This window comes from Elephas maximus, chromosome 10 (genome assembly GCF_024166365.1).
Source record: "Elephas maximus indicus isolate mEleMax1 chromosome 10, mEleMax1 primary haplotype, whole genome shotgun sequence".
Lineage (NCBI taxonomy): Eukaryota > Metazoa > Chordata > Mammalia > Proboscidea > Elephantidae > Elephas > Elephas maximus.
The window spans coordinates 89,925,695-89,940,560 of NC_064828.1; the positions used below are offsets into that span (position 1 = coordinate 89,925,695).

Sequence of the window (14,866 nt, forward strand, 5' to 3'; positions counted from 1 at the left end):
GAATCCACTGCCCACTCCCAGCATGGCGGCTGAGAGGAAGAGTTCTAGCAGATAGCAGTGATGATATCAGACTCTCTAGAGAGTGGATGAGCCAGGCAGAGGGAAAAAGCAGGGACCCCCAAAGAGAAGAAATAAAAGCAGAGGCATCCTAAGAGTTAGCAGCCACCTGGCTGGCTAGTGGGAAACCTAGCAATGCCTGGGTGGCCATTTTTCCTCCTTGTCATGATCCACCAGTCAGCAATATTCTCTATGGGTCACAGACCAGGGGTGGATGCTGGGACTTTACCAGCCCAAGCTTGTAATGGGTCATGGGTGGACTCAAGGGCGTGTGGTCTTATATGCAGGACGAATCAAGACAGAGAGAAAGAGAGATGATGGGAGGGTCTGCTACTTGTCCCGTTGCTTGGCGCTCTCGCTTCCAACATTGAACATGGGGACCAGCAGGCCCAGGAGCCACCTCTTCCCGAACACCTCCTGTAAGTTCTTGCGCCAGGGCCGGGCCCGCACCGCAACCCCCTTTCGCACCTGGTGGCGGGTCTGTCCCCGGAGGATCAACAGCAGCTGGTGGCAGCAGAAGCCAGCGCAGGCCAGGCCGATGGCAAACCAGAGGTAGAGCATGAGGATGACAAACATTTCAGAACCAAGAACAGCTCCTGCAGGGGGAAGGGAGACACCAGACCCGCTTTATACCCAGGCCACGTACAGAAATGCAATCCAGGCAGGCGCTTTCCGCAGGGAGGGAGGGAGATTAATGAGATGGAAGCCACATTTTGTAGCAATCTCAGCGCTGCAGGGAGGGAGAGGAAGAATGGCTGGTCGCCCCAACTTTTCCATAGCGCTGATGGCTCCTGAGGCAAGAGCGGAGACCTGGGGGCGCAGGGAAGAAGGGAAGGAGCTTGATGAGCTCGGCATGGAGAGCCCTCAGCTTCTCTGCATCTGGATGCTGTGAACATCTCAGTAGAGTCAGGGATACCCATCTCTGTCTGCTTTTTCTGGGCTGGAAGTAGGGAGAAGGGGCTTTACTCAGGAGAGAAGGGTGAGCTGAGAAGAAGCCAGTGCCCAGGCAGCTGGCTTGACTGCAGCACCTTCTCCCTGTGAGGCTGGGAGCACTGGCTGGGAGGACTCAGGAAAGTGACACCAGGATGGAGAGCAGGGCCTAGCCACCGAGAAGAATAAATCACAAGCTTGGCCCAAGGGCAGCGCAGAGCACCGACTGAGAGAATAATCCGGCCATTAATGTTAACGAGGGTGCAGCGTGGCCACAAGAACATTAGGCCAAAGCTGTTCCATCAACAGGAGCTTGCTAACGCTGGAAGAGGTCCCCAAGGTCACGCAATCTAGCCCCCTGCCTTGGGGAAGGACTATCCCTAAGCCCCTCCAAACCAAAAACTCGCCATTACTGGTTTTCAATACCCACTGAGTAAGAGATCCCACTCTCTCCCTCAAAGTTCGAGCGGCCGGACTATGCTAGGTTTGAATTCCAGCAGTTTCAAGCCTACACAAGTTTCTTAACCTCTCTAAACTGCAGCTTGCTCATTTATAAAATGGGCATAATAATATCGATTTCATAGGACTCCATAAGTCAAGGAATTGTGTGCCGATGGATCACCATTCTGGCGTATGTTCAGTGCAGCGCTTCCTGCTGAGGGCCATTTAGCAGATCCAATAGGGGCTCGAATTTAATTCCTAAAATCACCAAGCTTTCCCCTTCTCATTTCCAGGGCTTGGAGTCCTGCAACTCCAAGCTGCAACTTTGGCAGCTGTGGTAAAGACACCTACCTTGTCCTGCCCAGCAGCCAGGGGAGTGGGCCCAGGAGAGAACTCAAAAGCCCTCCTCAGCCCATCTCTCCCTGTAACACACCACCTACTCCAGGGACCGCACCTCACAACCTACTCTGCCACTGCAAATCTCTACAGTATCCCTCCCTTCCCCCAGGTTCTCCTAGTCCGTCTCTTCCCTGGTCTCCCCAGGCTCCAATTTCCAGACCCTTGAGGTTTGGGCTTCTAAAACTTGTCTAGTCTGAGCAGCAAGTGGACTCAGCAGCCAGGGAGGAGGCAGACCTGGTTCAAGTTTGCTCATTAGCAGCCTCCTCTTGCCCTCGTCCCTGGGAGCTTTGATAGCAGGTTTCTCTTTGCGAAGTTGGAGGCAAGTCAGTCCAGCTGCCCAGGGGCTGCAAAGCTCATTCCAGCTGACATGCAGAGCAGCCCCTCCACAGGCACGAAGGCAGCAGCAGGACAGGTCTCATGTGGGGCTGCACCATCCCTCTGACCCACTTCTTCCTTGTCAGCACAGGTGAGCTGGGGCAGCCACGTGTGGGATGGAGGACCACAGGCCATGCTTCTCTTTGGGCTCGAGGAATGCTGACAGGCAAAGGCCGCCTTCGAGCTGGGATGTGAGACATCAGAGCTGTCAAGCTCAGGCCTGCTTTGCAACGCAGCCCTAGGGATGAGCCTGGGCTGACAGAAGCTATTTCCCACAGGCTTCTTTTCTGGCACTAAAACAAGGCACGAGGAAGACCTTGCGGCCTTTTCCTGGCCCCATGCAGCAGCTACAAAAGGCTATTCTGGGGACCTTCTTTCTCTCGAAGTGTTTGAAGTTGCCTAGCCTGGCTGTCTTGGTGCCTCTGAACTATTTAATGATCGTTATGCTTCGTTTAGAAAATCACAGACTCTTCCTAAAGGGCCTGAAAGGTTGCACCATCCAGTCTTCCCTTCCCCTGCCTCCCAGCAAGCATCTATAGCACCTTTGACAGACCAACATCCAGCATCTTCTCTAATGCATCCGGGGACAGGAAGCTCCCTCCCTCCCTAAGTGGCTCATTCATCAGGAAGCAGCTCTAGCGAGAGCTCCAGAGAGGCAGTGTGGTGCAGTGGAAAGGGCATGAGCTTTGGAGACTAACAGCCCTGAGTCCAAATCTTGGGTTGGAATCACACAAGCTGTGTGACTTTGAAGCAACTTGACCTCGCTAAGCCTCCGATTCCTCATCTTTAAAATGGACATGATAATACCTACCTCGCAGACTTTTCATAGGGATTAGATGAAATGAGACATGCCCAGTGGGTGACACATCATAGATGCTCATTAAACACTAGTCCCTTTCCCTTCCCACTGGGCCTTCCAGTGGTCCCCACCATGCTCTGTACTTTTCCACCTGCCATGTTACAGGTCAGATGGTATCATCTCCATTTTCCAGATGACAAGACTGAGGTTCAGAGATGTGACACAACTTGTACTGGTCACACAAAGTCAAAAGAGAAGATTCTTCTAGAACCTAACTGGCCAGTCCCCTACCTCTTTGGCATCAGCCAAAGGCCAATAGTCAGCAGCCGCCGTCACTTTAGAAGACCCCTTCCCACTTCTAGCTTGCAGGGCCCACACTCACAGCCATCCCAGGTGTTGGCAGCTCATCTGACTCAGGGGCAGTACTAGAGCTGGGGACACTCAGTTTCTATTAAACAACTTGTGCCTTCTTACGCCCTCTTGTTGACCTGTCCTCCTGGGCATGTGAGAGAAGATGAGTGCTCAACCCTTTGGATTGAGGATTGGGGAAGAAAAAATGGTGGGGTGGTGGTGGAAGTTGAGCAGGCAGGGTGAATATGGGGGGTGGCGGAGGCATGGAGGGTGGCCAGGGCAAAGAGGAAAGGCTGGCAAAGGGGAAAGATCAAGATGGGGCTCCTTCATTCTGCTGAACAGGTCTCTGGGCCCCAAAGTAGGCAGAGACTGGCTCTGTTCTCCCATCAGCAAGAAGTCCTTCTTCTTTTCTTTCCTGTCCCCCAAACCTGGCACATACAGACAGGCCTCAGGCCCAGGCTTATCATGAACCAGTTCATTTTATGAGCCTCCCTTTACAACCACCCATTTTTATGTGATGAGACTACTTGGAAAAGAAAGTTTAACCAGGCTCTCTGGCTCTCATCATCCCTCCACCTGCCTGTGCTCACACTCCACCCCCTAGCCCACCCACCCACCCACCCTCCCCTGTCCTGGTTATTTTGGTCCCATCAGCCTCCTTTGCCAGCACCCAGATCCAGAAGGCCTGAGAGCTCTGAGTTCTGGGCCCAGCTCAGCCACCATCCCTCAAGGCAGCCCCCATAGCGGGGTTCTCCCTGGGCCTCTGTGTTCTCACTGCCAAATGGTATGACAGTTCCATGCCTGGGAAGAAGTGGGCTGCAGGAAGTCATGCCAGCCCCACCAAAGACCAAAATGATGGCTTCCCCCAGAGTGGAGCAGAATTTTTATGAACGCCTAGTCCAGGCACATCAAGATAATCTTGACCTTGCGCTGAAAGGTCAGTGCAAATGGTTACACCCTGCCTGTCTTTGTCGCTGAAAGGTCAGTGACTGAGGGAACATACTGCATTCCTGTGCTATTGAGGAAGAGCATCAGGCTGTGGTCTCAAAACCCGGCGGCAGGTCAGATGCTGCCACTCAGTAGTAGTATGATCCTCGGCAAGCCACTGAATTCCATCTAAACCTCAGTTTCCTCATCTGAGAAACGGGAGTAACAATTACACACACTCACGCACATATACACACGTCACCTATTGTAAGACCAAGCCAGTCAGAGTCAAAAGCCAGGATGGGGAGGGAGTAGAAGGAACTGAGATGGGGCAAATTTCAAGACCAGGTAAAGTGACAAGAGCTACCACCAGGAGCTGGGTCCCCTTAGGGCCAGTTATAAGAGATTACTCCGTGGTGCATGCTACATAAAATGCAGTCTTCACCAGGGTGCCCAGCTGAGCACCAGTGTGGTGGCTCATGTGCCTGGCGCATGCAGGTCTGAGAGCCTCCTGGGGGATCTGATCCCACGCAGGTTTCATGGCTCTTTGTGGTGGAGATGGAATCACTAAACATGGCTCCAACTCAGGCAGAGTGCCTCCTGCTCTGAGCCATCTGCAGGCTGGAGACAAGCCTGGTGGGGGCAAAGGGAGTGGGAAGGAGGGTGGGGTTTAGTCTCCTGCTGGGGCTGGGCTGTCACCGTGTTCAACCTTCCTGTGGTGCTTGGCAAGACCTTGGAAAGCGAAGTCCTTGGGGAATGTGTAAGCAGAGTTGGGGGCCAGGCAGAGAAGGGACATAGCATGGGTATACCTCACAGGGGTGCATGGCCAGCACTCACCCCTGCCTGGCACAGAGTAGGTGTATTGCCTGGATTGCCACGATTCTATGAGCAATGGACAGAAAAGAACGAGGACGAGATGATACATGGGGTGAGGGAAATGTCACCAGATGAAATACAGCACATCCAGTTAAATGTGAAATTCAGAGAGACAATGCATGCTTTTTTAGTATAAGTACGTCCCAAATAGGAGCCCTGGTGGCACAGTGGTTAAGAGCTTGGTTGCTAACTAAAAGGTCAGGGGTTCCAATCCACGCAAACCCACCAGCTGCTCTGTGAGAGAAGGATGTGGCAGTCTGCCTCTGTAAAGATTGCAGCCTTGGAAACCCTGTGGGGCAGTTCTACTCTCTCTTCTGGGGTCGCTATAAGTTGGAATCCACTCCATGGCAATGGGTTTGGACGTCCCAAATATTGCATGGGACATACTTACACAAAAAAACTATGTGTTGTTTATCTGAAATTCATTTTTAACTGGCTGTCCTGTGTTTTAATTTGTTAAATCTAGCAAATTTGGGGGTGGGGGTGAGGGACTTTGAGTTAGGGCCCAACCCGCCTGCCAAGGCCACTCACCAGAGAAGAACTGGCTGATGGAGGTGGGCAGGAGCGTGAGGAAGGCCAGGGGGTGGGCGAAGGAGATGGAAAGGACGGCGGAGATGTAGGCCACGCCGGCCACCATGGAGTAGAGGCAGGCGAGGGAGGTGTAGAGGCAGAACAGGACGAAGTTGCGCATGTTCCTGCTGCCGATGCAGTTGCCGGTGAAGAAACAGTGGTGGTCGTGCCTCAGGGTGACCCTGGCACACACTCGGCAGAAGTGGGTGCTGGGTGGGGGACATGCCGCCCTCCTGGCTGAGGTCCCCTGACAGGCACCCAGGTCGTCTGGGGAGTTCTGGATGACCAGGACGTAATTGCCCAGGGCGTTGGCAGAGAGAAAGAGAAAGAGCGCCCCATGGAGCAGAGCCGGTGAGAACAGCCGGGCTGCCGCGGGGTCCTCGCGCATGCTGGGCAGGAAGAGGAAGAGCTGCAGCACGAAGGTCACCAGGGCGATGCACAGGAAGTAGGCAGGAGCCACCACGTTGAGCAGCCTAAGGGCCAGCATCCTCGATTACATTCCTGCAGGCCCGAGCGAGAGGGAGACTTACCGCGGCGTCCAGGGGGCGCCCTAGCGCGCTCCTCTGTGGGTCCGGCTCGGCGCAAATCCACGTCCCCACACCTCCTCCTCCAATCACCCCTCCCCCTCCAATCACCCCTCCCACGTCCCTAATAGGAGGCAAGGAGGCGTGAGTCTCCCCAAGCTACAGCGGTCTCCCGGGGCCAGAACTTACTCCGGGGTGCCAACTCCCTCGGTTTTTGCTTGACCTCGGCGGCCTGGCGCCTTAAGGTCAGGCACAAGGAGGGAGGGGGCTGCTTGTTTGCGCTAAGTAGGGGATGGGGGACCGGGCCGAGAGCTCCTCTCTTCTATGGTAGTGAAAACGAGCCCGAGTTTGGGATTTCTTGTTTAGATCCCCTTAGGAGGAGAAGGCCAAGGATTTCGGGTGGGGTGGGGTGAGGAGAGAAAAGAGAAATGCACTATTTGACTTACTGGGAGTCCTACTCCCCCCCTCCCCTCAACACACACGGGGACAAAGCGCAGGGACTTCACGGGTACCCTCTTTAGAGGTATGTGTGCGTGTGCGTGTAGGCCCGTGGTGTGTGTGTGTGTGTTTCCTTGTGACTGACTCTGTACGTGTAATCTGTGTGCTCCTGGGTATCTGTCTGTGTTTATATCTATGTGTGCCTGTGTGTACACAGGCACACAAGCAGCTGCTGCCACCTGGCTTAAAAAAAAATCAATTAAAACAATCGATTCGTTCAAACACGAGCTCAGGCACGGGGTGGGGTGGGGGGTGCAGCCAGAATACCTGTATCAGCGAGTCCTCATCTCTCCGACGACGCCGGCTGCCCTGGCTATTTCTTTGCAAAGAGCGTTTTCATTTGAGGCGACAAAATTAAAATTCCCCCTTAGCGTCTGCCTCCCGCCCTCCTGGCCCGAGAAACCCAAACAACCCCCATGGCGAGGAAACCCTTTCGGTGCCGACAAGCCCGCCTAGGGCGCAAGAGGAGATGCTTGGCCAGTCTTTCCGAGGGGCCAACCCCCGCTGCCGAGTGCAGCCCCGCCACACCCCACCCGGTCGCCTGCAGCCCCGGCTCCTGCCCAGCTTCAGAAGCCTCCGGGAAATAGGATTCTGGGCGCCCTAGAGAACTTTTCCAGGGGCTAAGGAGAGGCGCGAGAAAAGTTCTAGGAAGGCGGCTGCGCCCAGTGTGGGTGGGTGCCACAGGGCCTCGGTCAAGGCCGTCTGGTCCGGACTGGGCGGCTGATCACCTTGGAATCCCCTTTACAGGTGCCAGCGCCCCCGGGGACCCTCGGCAGCCGTGGGGAGCGCGGGCTCCTGTCTGCTGCAGCGGTGCAGCGCAGAGCTGGCTCAGAGGTGGTTGCTGGAGGCTCGGCACCACCCTCGCTATGCGCCCACCCGGGGCCAGGTGCTGCCCACCCCAGGGGGCCATTGGCCCCGGGCTCGGGGGAGGCAAATGTCTTCCCCTCGCCGGTCGCCAGGGGGACGCAGGAGCTGCCTCCAGATGCGCGGCGGCGCCGGGAAGGCGAAGGACAGGGGATGCGAGAGTGAGGGGCGCTCGGCGGGAGGCCGCAGCCGGGGGCCTGTGCCGGGACGTGGACAGCGGAGGCGGCCTATGCGCCGAAGCCCGGGGACCCGGGGAGCTGTCCGTTCAGCACCGGCGCCGCCTCGCTGGTGGCAAAGGGAGGCACAGCCCGAGCCCGAGCGAGTCAAGCAGCGAAGGCGGCTGCCGGCTGTCAGCTGCCGGTCGCCGGCTGCCGGATGCTCGGCCACCGCCTCCCGGGCGCCGGGGAAACCGCCCGCAGGTCGCCGCCGCCGCACCGCCGCAGAGGGCTGGGGAAATGAACTCACCGAGCTACGGTCGCCAACAAGAGAACCTCTGGACGCCGGCACTCGTCCTCTTAAAGGCTGCAAAGTTGTGGGCTCGGCCCGGCTGGCTCTCTGCCTCCTCACGCTTCGCTTCGGGGGACTGGGCAGGTAGCGGGGGTGTGGGGAAGAGGGAGCGGGCAGCTGCCGTCCTCCCACTCGGGCGCCAGCGAGTGGGGGCCAGGAGGCGGCGAGGATAGCAGCTGGGCATCCCCAGTCCCGCCACCCCTCCCTTCCCTCCTGGGGGCGGCGCTCTGGTCACCCCTCTTGTTCCACCTCCAGCCTCACCCCACCCCACCCCCGTTCTTGGTCCCTCTGGAGTGGGCTGGGGCGCCCTGCCCGACTTCAGCCGCCGGTTCCAACTGGGGAATTCAGCGCTGATGTGGATGCTCTAGCCATCCTCGACGCCCTCCCTCCCCTCTACGGCCAGCAACCATCTGCTTTCGGCTCTGACGGCTCTGGCTGAAGGAGACCTGGAGGTTTGGGAGCTCATCTCGTCAGGGGGCTCACGCATAGAGACCGCTGCCATCTCCTTAGAAGGACTGTGCACAGAGGGGTTCAGATCTGAACCCTGGAGCCTGGCTTCCTGGGTTTGAATGGCTGCCATTCACTACTGTGTGATCTTGGATTCCACTTTCCTCATCCGAAAAGTAAAGATGTGAGGATTAAATGACAATGTATGCAAGGCCTTTAAACAGAGCCTGCACATGGTAAACACTATTGGACTCTCAGTTCATAATTACTGGCACTATTTATTAGGCCCTTACTGTGTATCAAGCACTGTGCCTTACCACAAGACAGCTCGGTCAATTCTGTCAACGTGATCTGGGAAGCTTGAGGATCCCCATTCTACAGATGAGGAGGCTGAGTCTCAGAAAGGCTAAGTCACGTGGCCAAATCCTCCAGGAGGTAGGTGACAGAGCCTGGATTTGAACCCAGTTCTAGCACTAGTGCTCCTGCGCTCAGTTTCTACACACCCCAGCATCACCCCAAGGTTAGCTCTGAATTGGGAGAAGGGAGGACAGCAAGGAGTTTATCCAGACACAGACCAGGAGCTTCTGCTTGGAGCTTCACTCCCATCTCCTTGTTCCTAATACCCTCCCCTTCCCTGACTCCACTATTCTGAGGTGGGTACCACCAAGGAGGCCGTGACACCACTGGTGCAGAATAGGGGCAGGCAGAGTGCACCTTAGCAGCATTGCGGAAATATTGGTGCCGTCAGTCCTCAGTTTCCTGGGCTGTCATAGCTCACCTGCTTGCTCTGTTCTACTCCTTTCGGTGAAAGCAAACATAATAAATAAGTAATTGTTTATTGCTTTCTCAACCAGTTGATTAATGCAGGAGCAATCCCTGGATGTGAGGGCCATATGCTTATCAGCTCAGCCTCTATTTTTGAATCACCAGACACTGTTTTCTCTGCATTTTAGTAGTGTGCATCAAAATAAAAAAAGGGACCAGGAAACCTTTTCGTGTTCTGAAAGGGCCTCACATTGAAGCAAAAAAACAGCAGGCCAGATGTTTGCCTCTGGTAGCTCTGAGTTCCAGTGGTCACAGGGCAGACACAGGGAAGCACAAATGGCCTTTTCCCCTTCAGAGCAGCTTTTCGTGGAGATCGTGGCTGTCTGGACCCTTTTCACAAGCTCTGCCTGCTTCTCACACTGGCTTGGGAAGGAGGGAGCCTGGAGTGCTTTGGTTTTGGCTATACTGATCAAAGATCTCCATTCCCTAAATACCTTGAGAGTTGGTCGGTATTTCTAATTTTATTTTGCATATGGGTGTGTGGTGGGAAGGTGTGTGTCTGGATTTTTGTGTGTGAGGGGAGGGAAAGAGAGAGAGAGAAGCTAAGAGAATGTGGGAAGATGTCAGTGGGGGAAGGGAGTATTCTGCCAAGGGGGAGAAGGAGATCTGGCCAAGGAAACAAAAGTGGACAACAATGATTTATTTAGAAATAGAGTTTAACAACAGAAAAAGACATTAAAGCTTCAAATCCAGAGTTAGTAGTTCCTCAGCCCCCCTTAAGTGAGCTGAGTGAAAGGAAGGACAGCCAAATGTTGTTTTGTTTCTCTAAAATTGGGGCTTATTCCTGACAAAATCAATGGGGAGGTCAATTTTAAAAGTCTGTTTTGATTTTGGCCCCATCAGAGGTAAGCAGACTAAAAATTAACACTATTGACACTTATCAGCTGTGAGACCTTAAGCAAGTCATTTGACTGCTCTGCTCTCAGTATCCTCATCCATGAAATGGGAATAACACTGTTGCCTTGTGGTGATGAGGACGCTGACCGTTATCTACAGATATCTTATCTTTCCAACTAAAACGAGAGCTCCTGGCCTATGGCAGAAACACTTTGCGGTGTCCCCCATAGTACTTAACAGGATGACTTGCCCAGAGTAGACATTGAGTAAGATGTATCAACTGGTGAGTTGATATTGATCTTTTTCTCTGAGAGCAAAAGTTATGTTGTTGTTGCTTTTTAATTTTTATTGTGCTTTACATGAAAGTTTACAAATCAAGTCAGTCTCTCATACAAAAATTTATATACACCTTGTTTTTTTATATACTCCTAGTTGTTCCCCCCTAATGACACAGCGCACTCCTTCTCTCTACCCTCTATTTTCGTGTCCATTCAGCCAGCTTCTGACTCCTCTGTGTTCTCATCTCCTCTCCAGACAGGAGCCGCCCACGTAGTCTCATGTGTCTACTTGATCCAAGAAGCTCACCCCTCCCCAGTATCATTTTCTATCCTATATTCCAGTCCACTCCCTGTCTGAAAAGTCAGAAAAGCTGTTTCAAGGCCTTTGAGATATGTGGTGCGGACACATTTGCTTCTGATTTTGCATCCTGCTGCCCACCCCAACTCTAGTCTCATCCTCCATGAACAGCTCAGAAAAATGACTATAAACCACATCCTCCATTGCCCTTGTCATATATCCTTATAGTTAAGCTATGACTACACCTGCAGACAGTCCCGGGGAGCAGGAACACAGACAGGTGTCTGATTGCCACCAAGCACTTTCTCAGAGGTCCAGGCCATAAATCTCACTTGCTATTTGGTGATGTCGTTTGAGTAAAATGAATTCCCTTCCAAGCAAAGATCATTCCATTTTGCCTCAAAATGCTCTGTACAAAGACAGAAACTCTATGAAATAAGCAACTTCTCCCTTGGGTGGGGAACCCACATATACCTATCCATCTGGTCCTATAATTCCCCAAGGGTTTGGGGCAGAGAACATTACAAGATGCAAAGAGCCACATCTAAGAAGGCCAGTGGAGTTTTTCTTTCATTCCCACACCCTTATTTCAGATTGATCAGGCGGAGGATAGGCTGGGGCCTTGCTTTTACCTGGTGCTCTGAGATTAAGATTATAGGACAGGATTTTCCTTACTGTCAATTGCAACCACCAAGTGCTCCCCAAGCCTCAGCAGACTTAATGAGATGCCCTCCCTGCCTGCCCATAACCAGGAAACATGTAAGTGTAGCGTTCATTTCTAGCCAACTGAATATGGGAACTATCACAGAATTTCTATTAGGAGCTAATCATTTCCTTTGCTGTCTATGTCCTCATTTTAACAACAATGACAATTCTTTGATGTAGTAGAGTGTTTTGCAGGTTACAAAGTACACCCACAGAATTATAATTTCAATCCATGAGTCTCTCAGTGGCCCTGTAAGCTAGCTGGGGAAAGAATTATTAAACTGATTTTTCTTACGAGGAAACTGAGGTCTAGAGATTTGCTGCATGTTAATCAGTAACTGTTTTAATTTAAGATACAATCTAGTATGCAAAAATACTTAACTTTTCTTGGGCATGTCACTTGCAGAAAGGAGCCATATGTGTAACGCGCTCCCTCAGTTAAAGTCCTGCATAATCCCCTTTCATAGAAAACTGCTCCCCCTTCACACTGTACGCCATCTACTCTGCTCCATTTGTCTTCAATAGCACTTATCACCACCTGACACCACAGTATACATTTACTGTCTGCCTCTTCCCACTAGAATGTTAACTCCACAAGGGCAAGATTTGGACTGTTTTGTTCCCTGCTGTATCCCCAGTGCCTGTAACAATGCTTGCCCCATAGCCGGTGCTCAATAAATATCTGTTGAAGAAATGAATATACTAGGCGTCAGTACGCATGTAAGCCTGCAGCACATTTATCAAATGCTCTCAAGCACTCTGCTGTTTGTGGGGGTGTGGTTGGGGGCAGGGATGCTCACCATCCAAGCTCACGTGTCCAAGTAGAAGCAGCAGGTCTGAATGCCATCCTCTGGGTAACAGATAGCCCCAGCGGACTCCCTGGGGATTGATGCATCTGCATGGAAATCTTGGTTTATCTAACAGCTCCCTTTGGAGTGTTCCGGCTGTGGAAGAAGGAAGGCGATCTTTTACCAATTAGCTGTGGTTTCCAGGGACCGCTCAGGCAGTCCTGGTAGGGATGCCTGTGCCTGTGGAGCAGCATGCAGCCCGTGTGGTGTGGCGGTGGGGGGTGATAGCAGCAAGATTAATTGGTACTTTCCTTGTCAGAGCATGTAGGAAGAAGGGGGAGGGCAGCAGAGGGGAGAAAGGGAAGGAGAGGAGGAAGGAGGGAGAGGGGAGAAGGGAGAAGAAGGAAAAGAGAGAAAAGGAGAAAGGAAAAGAAAGGGAAAGAGGGTAACAGCACCAGGTCATTTATTTGACACAACCTTGGTTTATGTCTTTATGAAGGAGGAAGCTCAGGAGATGCAGGCGGAGGCCAGCTGAGAACCTGCCGTGCCAGGTGTCCAGAATGGGAGGGAATGGGGCAGAAGGTCAATGTCTTAATTAGAGGAGGAGGGAGTAAGACCGGGACAGTGAGGTCACTGCAGAGTCCTTGGCTGTTTGGAGGCCTCTTGGATACGTTGTTATGGTCACAGAGCTGGGTACTACCCGGACCTGCACAGCTCCAACCTCTCCTCTCTCCCTCACTCTTCCTGCCCTAACAGGGATGGCCCCTGGCCCCAGAGACTGGTACTGTGGTGTGATGAACAAAGCAAGAGTTCTTGGAGTCCATTGACATGGATTTGAATCCCTGCTTTCTCATTCACTAGCTTTGTGACCTTGAGTAACTTCCTTAACCTCTCTGAGCCTCAATGGCCATCTCCATTAAATGGGGATTTTAGCTAACTTTCAGCATTTGTTGTGTTTTAAATGACAAAGATGTCAGTTTGACAGCACTTGCTCTGCCTGAAATAGCCCCAGCCACCAGCTTTTTTTACCAGCTACCAAACAATTCTGCTAACTGCATAGCAGTACTGCCTCTAGGATGATGTCATTTGTTTATTTACTTGTACTGATGTGGCACGATTCAGAATGAGAAGAAACAGCTGCAAATATCCATTAATAATCAGAACGCGGAATGTACAAAGTGTGAATCTAGCAATTGGAAGTCGTTAAAAATTAAATGGAATGCGCAAAGATTGATATCCTAAGCATTAGTGAGCTGAAATAAAGTATTGGTCATTTGGAATTGGACAATCATATGGTCTACTATGCTGGGAATGACAAGTTGAAGAGGAATGGAGTTGCATTCATCGTCAAAATGAACATTTCAAGATCTATCTTGAAGTACAATGTGGTCAGCGATAGGAAAACATCCATACACCTACAAGGAAGACCAGTTAATACAACTACTATTCAAATTTACGCACCAACCATTAAGGCCAAAGATGAAGAAACTGAAGATTTTTACCAACCTTTGCAGTCTGAAATCGATCAAACACGCAATCAAGATGCATTGATAATTACTGGTGATTGAAATTCCAATGTTGGAAACAAAGAAGAAGGATCAGTAGTTGGAAAATGTGGCCTTGGTGATAGAAATGACACAGGAGATTGCCTGATAGAATTTTGCAAGACCAACAACTTAATCATTGCCAATACCTTTTTTTAACAACATAAATGGCAACTATACACGTGGACCTTGCTGGATGGAAAGCACAGGAATCATATCGACTATATCTGTGGACAGAGATGGTGGAGAAGCTCAATATCATCAGTCAGAGCAAGGCCAAGGCCAACTGTGACACAGACCATTAATTGCTCATATGCAAGTTCAAGCTGAAACTGAAGAAAATTAAAATAAGTTCATAAGAGCCAAAGCACAACCTTGAGTATATCCCACCTGAATTTAGAGACCATCTCAAGAATAGTTCTGATGCAGTGAACACTAATGACCAAAGACCAGACAAGTTGTGGGATGACATCAAGGTCATAATATATGAAGAAAGCAAGAGGTCATTAAAAAGACGGAAAGAAAGAAAAGACAAAATTGGATGTCAGAAGAGTCTGTGAAACTTGCTCTTGAACATAGAGTAGCTATAGCAAAAGGAAGAAATGATGAAGTAAAAGAGCTGAACAGAAGATTTCAAAGGGCAACTTGAGAAGACAAAGTATTATAATGAAAAGTGCCAAGACCTGGAGTTAGAAAACCAAAAGGGAAGAACGTGTTCAGCATTTTCTCAAGCTGGACGAACTAAAGAAAAAAATCAGGCCTTGAGCTGCAATATTGAAGGATTCTACAGGGAAAATAATGAACAATGCAGGAAGCTTCAAAAGAAAATGGAAGGAATACAGAGTCACTGTACCAAAAAGAATTGGTCAATGTTCAGCCATTTCAAGAGTTAGCATATGATTGAGAACCGATGGTACTGAAGGAAGAAACCTGAGTTGCACTGAAGGGATTGGAGAAAAACAGGCTGCAGGAACTGATATAATACCAATTGAGATGTTTCAACAAACAGTTACAAAGCTGGAAGTC

General features: G+C 51.4%; 1 protein-coding gene across 1 annotated transcript; it reads right to left on the reverse strand.

Moving 5' to 3' along the window:
- Positions 1–387: 387 nt before the first annotated feature.
- ZDHHC22 (zinc finger DHHC-type palmitoyltransferase 22) lies at positions 388–6,212 on the reverse strand. Its single transcript, XM_049899327.1, has 2 exons — positions 5,687–6,212; positions 388–653 (listed from the first exon to the last, which is right to left on the reverse strand). The coding sequence occupies exons 1-2, from the start codon at positions 6,210–6,212 to the stop codon at positions 388–390; spliced, it is 792 nt and encodes a 263-aa protein (XP_049755284.1).
- Between the last annotated feature and the right edge of the window lie 8,654 nt (positions 6,213–14,866).

Excerpts from the sequence above, each read along its gene's own strand:
- ZDHHC22 (XM_049899327.1), bottom strand. The coding sequence starts at position 6,212 with ATGCTGGCCCTTAGGCTGCTCAACGTGGTGGCTCCTGCCTACTTCCTG. Across the intron at positions 654-5,686 it reads CATCAGCCAGTTCTTCTCTG|GAGCTGTTCTTGGTTCTGAA; the intron begins GTGAGTGGCCTT and ends TTCCCCCTGCAG.